The sequence below is a fragment of the Arachis duranensis genome, chromosome 7, assembly GCF_000817695.3.
Source record: "Arachis duranensis cultivar V14167 chromosome 7, aradu.V14167.gnm2.J7QH, whole genome shotgun sequence".
Taxonomy (NCBI): domain Eukaryota; kingdom Viridiplantae; phylum Streptophyta; class Magnoliopsida; order Fabales; family Fabaceae; genus Arachis; species Arachis duranensis.
Genome location: NC_029778.3, coordinates 1 through 9,441, shown reverse-complemented (window position 1 = coordinate 9,441; position 9,441 = coordinate 1). Strand labels below are relative to the sequence as shown.

General features: G+C 38.2%; 1 protein-coding gene and 1 pseudogene across 1 annotated transcript; one reads left to right on the top strand and one right to left on the bottom strand.

Moving 5' to 3' along the window:
• Positions 1-5,528: 5,528 nt before the first annotated feature.
• On the bottom strand, positions 5,529-8,361 carry LOC107496027 (protein INVOLVED IN DE NOVO 2-like; annotated as a pseudogene).
• On the top strand, positions 5,747-6,531 carry LOC127740667 (ankyrin repeat-containing protein ITN1-like). Its single transcript, XM_052252027.1, has 3 exons — positions 5,747-6,200; positions 6,307-6,450; positions 6,527-6,531. The coding sequence occupies exons 1-3, from the start codon at positions 5,747-5,749 to the stop codon at positions 6,529-6,531; spliced, it is 603 nt and encodes a 200-aa protein (XP_052107987.1).
• Positions 8,362-9,441: the final 1,080 nt, after the last annotated feature.

Here is a 9,441-nt window from a genome sequence, read left to right as displayed (position 1 = left end):
GATTTATTAGAATTAAATAATTCGTTTTTATGAAGTTTATACTTTTGGAACTATACATGAGACTATATATATTTTTATGAAGTTTTGTATTATTCCAAAATGTTCTTGAATATTTTTTTTTGAAGTATTGAAGTATTTGTTGGTAGTCACTTACTTTAAAGATGGTGAAATATGTTTGAAATTTCTTATGATTGAAAAAGTATGATTGGAAAAGATTTATGATAAAAAAGTATTATCTTATTTGATTTGATTCGATAACTTATATATTTGAAAGATCAAGGATTTTTTATTTTTGAGATTATATGTTTTGAATTAGTTTGGGTGGCTCGTATTAGAAAACCGTAGTTAACGGCGGTTATGACGTTAACCTAGATGCATCTAGCTCAGACCTCAGCTAGCAGGGGCGTTGCTAGCCTAATGTGTAGGCCACACGTTGGATCTGTTATTCCGTACAGACACACTAGAGGAAAGGGCTACCCATAGAGATGGAGCCGCCCAACTGTAGACTTTTGAATTGATTTCTGTATGAGAACTCCCTTATTAATTCACTTATTATTATCAACTATTATTTTCTAATTAAAATTGCTTGATAATAATGTTTATATGGTCTCATGTCGATTATAGATGTATTGTCTAGTCACTGAGTTGCAAAACTCATCCCGTTTTTCTAAAAATATTTTTCAAGAACAAATACTTGACTATGTGAGATTTTCTATTCAAGAGTAACGATTTGCAATGAGTACCTATTCTTTGTCGAGTTCCTAGATGTATATTCTCCATATGTCACAAGCAGGATCCAGCCATTCATAATTATTTTATTTTTTTTTTGTTAAAAATGTATAACTAACTATTTTAGAACTTGTAAAATATTTGTAACTTTCTTATTCAATTTAATATTTAAGTCGGTTAGGCTTGCTAAGGGACTATTTTTCTTAGTGCCGGTCATGGTTAATTTTGGGCCGTGACAGATGTATTGTATAAGTGATGCTTATATAATTTGTTAATGCATAGTCCTTTTATGTGATTTTTTTTGGTGTTTGGTATTATGAAAAAATCTGTTAGAGCTTTTAACGGTGTGATGCAAAAGATGTATAATTCATTCGTACGAACATGCTCATGATTTCCAAATCCATTAATGATTTTATATATATTAGATAAACCACTATGACACTGATAAGCATTGAATACAACTAGAATAACTCGAAACAACTAGGTAACATTGATCCCAGTAAACAACTATCACCTCTAAGCATCGTCCGTGGGTTGGTTAGGACAACCCCTCCTAGTATGACCGACTTGCCCGCATAGACCACATCTCTTCTCCTGTCGCTCGACATCATCCATGTCATTCCAGAACTTGGTAGAGACAGGTTTCTCAGTAGTCTTCCTGCGCATGAGTGGGTTAGGACAAAGCAAAGTTTTATACCACTCCGACCACAGGGACTCGTCGAGTATCGGTGAAAACTCCGTCTCGTACACTTTGAACACAGCCTCCTATCTACAAATCGAATGAACATACAGAACCCACTCGATGCTTGAGGCGGTACACCTGACAAGCGCATGTCGGCATGGGTAGTGGAGAGACTGTAAGAGACCACAGTCACACGTACCCGCTGCTAGCCGAACTTTGAAGGAACCTTGCGACTAACCCTCGAACGGCTCTAACTCCTCCACAACAAACATGGAAGCTCGTCAATCATAATAAGTAACATGCATCTTCGGGATGCCTTCTCTGTTCTTCTCAATGGCTGCCATCAGCATCTGGGAGAAGCAATTTCCAGCAGCCAGTTGTGACTGCGCTTCCCTGCTCTTTGTCACGAACAACTTCTGCAATCTCTCGTACGTGATGCGCATGATGGCAGAAATCAGCAAGTACTGTGTACCCTTGAAAAATGCATTAATGCACTCCGATAGATTTGTTGTCATATGACCAAACTGCCGACCACTATCGCAGTGTTTCAGCCATATCTCTTTGTTGAAACGACCAGCTCAGTCTGCCATCTCTCGCGACAAACCTCTCAAAGCATCTGTTCATACTTTGGGTCGAGCTATCTGAGCCGGGACGAAGCTACCGACCTCTTAGGGTCAAGCGGACCGACTTCTTTATAAAAGAAGTCGGCCAAAGCGACAGAAAAGCCCAAAGAAGGGCCCAACTCAAGGAATACGACCCAGATCCGAAAGGCTGCCCAAACCGATAGAGACAAGGGCGGTTCCATGGAAGATAAGCTGACCTCAACAAAAGATAAGATAAGATAAGATAACTAACTTATCTTATCCGCAGAAGGTCACATCTCACCATCATAAATACACTGGAGCACCCAAGTATAACTCATACTCTGATTCTACAAAATACTTGCTTAATACCCTTGCTAACTTAAGCATTGGAGTCCCTTGTAGGTACCCCCACCCTCCGGTGACAAAGGATCAGCAGTGCAGCCAATCCAACAAGTCGGCCACTCCAGCTCCGGCCGCTACACACCTGCTGGATAGTTCGGCTCCGACCAGAGTAGAAGATCTCATCTGAGATCGACCTCCAGTTTCAGGTAACCCTCGGAACATTGGCGCCGTTGCTGGGGAACCTGGAAGTCATCCCACCACCATGGCGGACAACCATGACAACGACCACAATTCAGATCTAGAAGATAGAACGCCGCACAAGAATACGGATGCTACACTCAAAGATACTCCGGAGTCCAACGGGGACAAAAATTCATCAAACCTAGGAATAATAGAAACACTTCAAGATCGATTAAAGAAACTCGTGAAAGAAGCCCAACATCAGCGCGAAAAGGAGGAGGATCTACAACGGGAAATAAGGCGACGCCGGGAATTAGAAGATAAGCTTCTAAAACTCGAAGCCGATCTCAAAACCAAAGCTACTTGATCCACTCCAGAGGATAGCTCCCGCCAAGGTCAAGATCCATTCACCAGAGAAATCATGAAGACCAAAATTTCAAAGGACTTCAAACTCCCGGATATGACTTTGTACGACGGCACTTCAAGATCCCAATCATCACCTTAGCAATTTCAGAACCAGAATGTACCTCACTGACGCCTCGGATGCAGTACACTGCAAAGCTTTTCCAACAACTCTTACCAAGATAGCCATCAGATGGTTCGACAGCCTACCTCCAAAGTCCATCTCAAGCTTCGACGACCTGGCCAAAAAGTTCCTGGCCAGATTTTCCATACAAAAGGATAAAGCTAAACACGCCCCCAGCCTACTAGGAATCAAGCAAGGAGATCGAGAGAGTCTTCGTAACTACATGGAAAGATTCAACAAAACATGTATGGACATACAATGTCTACCAACAGAAGCTGCCATTATGGGCCTCATAAATGGCCTACGAGAAGGACCTTTTAGCCAATCTATATCAAAGAAGTACCCTGCATCCCTGGACGAAGTATAAGAACGAGCGCAGAAGTACATCAACATGGAAGATAATTCTCGACTAGGGGAAGCCTCAAGGATCGGTCCCACCTACCGAGATAAAGATAAAGAATCCAAGAAAAAGGAAGATTGCTCCGGGGAGAAAATCAAAAAATATCATAACTACACCCCCCTTAGGGTATCCTTGGTAGAAGTTTACAAAGAAGTCTTTCATACGGAGAAAATACCCCCAACTCGACCACTCAAAGGCAAAAGGGGAGGAGGAAATCAGAGCGAGTACTGCGAATATCATCGAGTCCGAGGACACTCCACCAATGAATGCTTTGACTTGAAAAACATCATAGAAAAACTAGTAAGAGAAGGAAAGCTAGATCGGTTTTTGGCCAACCGGGATGAAGAGCCAAGAAAAAGAAGAAGGGATGAAAATGTAAGACGATCTGAGCGATCATCTCGCACACCAGAAAGACACGTCCACATGATACACGGTGGATTCGCAGGAGGAGGAATCTCCAAATGATCCCGCAAACGACACCTCCAAGAAGTGTACCATGTCGAAGGAAAGAAGGAGGCACCAGACATCCCAGCAATCACGTTTACCAAGGAAGATGCATCCGGAATCATCTCGGGACACGACGACCCCATGGTCATCACCATCATATTGGCAAATGCCAATCTCCACCGTACATTAATTGACCAAGGAAGCTCTGCCGACATCTTATTCAAAACTGCCTTCGATAAGCTCGGCTTAGAAGAAAAAGAGCTAAGAGCATACCCGAACAACCTGTTCGGACTTGGGGATACTCCAGTACAACCACTGGGATACATATCACTACATACAACCTTCGGAAAGGAAAACCAATCCAGAACACTCAAGATAGACTACATCGTGGTCGACGTAAGATCAGCCTACAACGCCTTAATAGGTCAGACGACGTTAAACCAACTCGGAGCAATAGTTTCGACTCTACACCTATGTATGAAATTTCCAACTACAGAAGGGATAGCTACAATAAAAGCAGATCAAAAAATGGTGCGTCATTGTTATAACGAAAGTCTAAACCTCAGAGGCGAAGAGTTCCATACAATCAAACTTGGCGGAGTTCAGAGGCGAGAAGAACTCTGTCCACAGCCCGAAGGTGAAGTAGAGAAAGTTCAGATCGGAGATACCTCGGATAAGACAACTAATATCGGCACAATCCTGAAAAGAGACGCCAAAGAATCACTCATACAGTTTCTACGAGACAATGTTGACCTCTTCGTATGGAAAGCCGCCGATATGCCAGGCATAGATCCCGAATTGATGAGCCACAAATTGGCAGTCTATCCGGGATCCCGGCCGATACAACAAAGATGAAGAAAACTCGGGCCAGAACGATCTCAAGCAGTGGAAGAACAGGTGCAAGCACTGCTAGAGGCAGGATTCATAAGAGAAGTCAAATATCCACTATGGCTAGCAAACGTCGTCTTGGTGAATTGTATTCTCTACTATTCATGTGCCGAAAAAGTATAAATAACTACTATCAGTGAACGAAGACTACAAAACTCATTTCTTGTGTTTAGAGCATTGTTACATAATAGTGTTGGATTATTATGTTGTGTTCAAATTATAATTTATGAACCTTTGGAACTGGTAAGCCCAAAGAATCATGCTGTTATTAAGTCCTATCAGAAACTGCACAACAAAGTGTGAGTAAATTGCACTGAAGATTCCATAGATTACATATGGTTTAGGTGCTGAGAAGGAAAAGTAGCAAAGACTAAGATGCTTACGAATTATAAATAAAATACAAAATCTTAGTTTAAGTGTATTGATTCGGAGTCAACTTGTATCCGGAGAAATTGGATGACAAATTTTGAAATGTATTATTGTTTGTTCGGCCATTATGCTAAGTCTCGGGTCAACTGCTAAATGATCAAAGCGCCTCTGACAATAATTCCAACAATTATATGCGTATCGATTTAGTTTTTGAGGTTTCAGTTAGGACTAAAGTTCGATATTAACATTGAATGATATGAGAGTTAATAAAATATGCTCAATCTTATAATACTTGATAAATGAATAGAAAGAAGGTGAAGTTTTACTTTCACATTCAAAGTCATACCAAGAAGTTTCTTTTGCTGAATAAATTTGACAATTTGAGAGACAACTCCACAAGAATTTTCCTTGAACATGTTTGAGGCTTTTAAAAGTCTATAACCAACGTATTCATTTTCTGTACAGTAAGTTTCCAAACATTTTTTGCAACTTCACTCAGTATAACTGATTAACCACTAAACATTATATAAAGGGGGCACAGAACTTTGCTCTATTCACTCTCTTACTTTCAGGAGTTGTATTGTTTCAAGCCCATGAATATGGATCCAAATCTGTTTGATGCAATTAGAAAAAGTGATATAGCAACATTTTCAAGCCTCCTTAAGGAGAATGAAGGAATCCTGAATCAAAAAACAGCTGATTCCTACAGCACTCCATTGCACATTGCTTCCAAGTATGGTTGCACTGAAATGGTGTCTGAAATTATCAGCATGTGTCCTGACATGGTTTGTGTTGAGAATAAGAAACATGAGACTCCGATTCATGAGGCGTGCCGCCAAGAGAATGCTAAGGTCTTAATGTTGCTGCTTGATGCCAATCCTAATGCTGCTTATAAGCTTTATGCTTCTTGCAAAAGTCCTTTGTTTCTAGCATGCAGTCATGGCCATCTTGACATGGTTAACCTCCTCCTGAATCTACCTGAGATCGCGGAGCGAAGCATTGCAGAATTCAATCAAACTTGTATCCTTATAGCAGCATCAAGAGGACACACAGGTTGGAATCATAGTTTTCTATAGCAATTCTGAATGTTACTTTATGTTTTACAACTTTCCTTCATGGATTGTGTTTGATTCTGCATCATTTCACTATCTCACCACAGAAGAAGAAACAGTATTTCATATAGCTGTGAGGTACGGGTGCTATCATGCTTTGGAATACTTGGTGAAAGTCTCTAATGGCACAAACCTATTGCACTGCCAAGATAGATATGACACTGAATTGTCAATTAAGTACACAACTTCAGGTTCCAATGCATATTTCACCAAGATTTTCATTTATTCATGTCAAGATTTTAATTTTCAAATTGTAAACTTATGCAGTCTAATATCTTGTACTAAATAAAAATTTTAACAATTAGAAGCAGTGCAATATAATGGGAAAAGATAAAGCATAGCAGCACATGCCAAATTTGAAGGGGAAAGATAAACCTAGAGGTTGGATGGCTATGGGGAAGGAAGGGTTTTGAAGGGTGTAAAATTTACACGACAAGCTTTCCCGTCCCCTCCCTTCTCTTCCAAACGCAATTCACAAACAAACCTTATGGTACATGAATCAAAGCTTCTTCTTCATCTGCTGTTTCAAGCAAAGCAGCTATCATGGATATTTATTATCTTCATCCATCAATAAAATAATGGGATAAATGGAATGCTAATAAACGAAGGCTATTGGGTTACATAGAGTATAAATCTTTAAAAAAAGTTCTTCAATAAATACACTATAAAAGCATTGGAAACTACAAAGTTTTAGTTTTTATAATAAGTTATTTTTACATTAAACACCTTAACAAATTCCCTTTAGCAAAACTGTAAAAGAAAGATAAAATATTCTATTAAGACTGAAGAGCGATATCAAGAAAAAAAATATTTCAATAGATCTATAAGATTAGCAAAGGCGCACCTGATGTTTCCCATCACTTGTGCTGATTTTAAAGGGATGCCAGTCTGGGTCCTTAAGATACTCTTCCCACAATGAACACAGTTCTAAAGCTCTCTCTTCTGCTTCCTCATCATTATATCTTTTCCCTCATAAATTCAACGAACGGTCTAATATCAAGTTCCCCCATTCTCCTCACACCAATATTGCCACGAGTACACGTCTTTAACTCCCTGAAACATTTAAAATATAAGAAACCATGGAGAAAGGAAAGGAAGTTTCAATGTTCAGAGCATAAAAATCCATGAGCCACAAGTCAGGTAACAGACGAGAACTGAATATCGTCACAATATGACTGTTGCACCATTACAAGCCAGCATTGCTGGTCTCTTCTATAGGTACAGTTTTAGAGACCTATGAATTAGAAATAATCAATTGGGCGACATTTTAATTAGATATCAAATAAATAAGTTTTGACTTTAATGGAGTTACTTTGTTACCTTGATTTCTAACTGAATAAATTAAACTTTTGGCAAAAAAGAGAGAGAGAAAGAATGCACTATAAAAGAAACCTTAATTTAAAACAAAGTATATTTCATCTCCAAGGAAATTTTTATTTCTTTCGTTGTGGTTCATACAGGATAGTTTCATCAATCAGTTAATATCTTATCTGATTCATATAAGAATTTATTGAGCTGACAACAAGCAAAACCTGTGTTTATAAAATGACCGGGTCATATTCCAATGATAGCCAAGAAATCAGATATCAAAGTATTAAAAAAAACAGGACCTGATTGAACAGATGCGCTTACAGTGTAGTTCAAAAAAAAAAATATGCACTTTGGAATACTTTTCAATATGCGCTTATCAGGGAAAACAAAGAACTTACACTAATCAATACTTTTCGAGCATCCTGCAGCTCATCGTTGCTCTTACGCTCTTTAACAATTAGTGCTTGATTCAATGTCCCTATCTCTCGAAGTGACTGTTCCTTATCTCTTAATTCGTTACATAAAATATCCATCACATTCAAAACTTTAGAATCTCCATCATCTTCCATGTGCTTCATGACATTTAATTTTCCTTTTAGTTGGTGAATCTCCAACTCCAATTTTTGTTTCATATCCAATTGTTTTCAAGCTGGATAATTTTAGCATGGAGTTCTTCTTTTTGTCGCTGGATAAACAAATAGTCAAATAGCATTAACAATTACACCTTTTTGCAATATAAAGTATAAACAAAGCCTTAAAACAGGTTATGCAAACCTCCTGATTTGCAGCCAGTCTCAAGATTTTTATTAGCCTTCTCTTGTTCATGAACAGCAATCTGAAGAGAGCTGTTTTTCATTGCACTCTGAAAAGACAATAAAATGAGGATTATCAAATAAACCTATCTTAGTACATCAGTCATCAACCTCTTAAGCCCAGCCTAAATGATAGCATAGTATACTAAGGACAAGAAGTAAAATTAACAGGAAAGAATTATTTTCCTTCACAAATAAGCACATTGGAAAGAATTATTTGCTATATGAGTTTTCACCGGTGATCAAATTGTTATGAAATATGTGTATTGTGACAATCCTAAACTGACCTCTTTAGGCTGTGTTTGAAACTTCAAGACAGAAAATTTCTTCGTATTAAGGCACTGCATGACATGACATTAACAATTGAGTATTTAAATAATCAGGAAGGAAAAGTATAGATACAAAACCTCTGACACTAGATATATAGCTCAATGTTGTAAACTCACATTTTTTCTGAGAATGATCTGGTATTGAGGATCTACTTTGAATATGATACGCTTTTATTGTCATTGCCAAAACTTGCATAGCACTAATTGCAGCCAATCAATTTTCTTGCTGAAGATATAACTGAGCAACTTTCCTAGAAAAGAAGGCAGCTTTTCTCTGGTACCCAAGATTACCATACAAACGAGCAATTTCAATATATAATACAAGTCTATCACTTGCATCAATTAAAGATTTAGCATCATCGGCAGCAGAGGTCAACAACTCAACCACCTTCTTAAATCTTAAAGCCTTCCAAAACTGAAAAAATTGAGCAAGGAATCAATCCTAGTGGTTTATAGCAACAAAGATAACTGTGTCACTTGCGCTATGTAATACTAAAAAAATCAAAACAGTGAATTGATACCAATAATAAAAATATTTCCAAAACTAAACAATGCATCAGGACTCAATCCCTCAAAATTCAACATATTAAGACAGTAAGGCAGTTTTATATTTTAACGCTTAGAAAAACAGAATCAAAATCAGTTCATTTGATGCTAAATCTTTGGAAAGACTAAAAATCTCATTGGATCATGGTGGCAAGTAAGCTCAGCTAGAATTGGAAGAACACCA

Coding starts and splice junctions, on each gene's coding strand:
- LOC127740667 (XM_052252027.1), top strand. CDS start 5,747: ATGGATCCAAATCTGTTTGATGCAATTAGAAAAAGTGATATAGCAACA. Junction 6,201..6,306: donor AGCATCAAGAGGACACACAG/GTTGGAATCATA, acceptor ATCTCACCACAG/AAGAAGAAACAGTATTTCAT.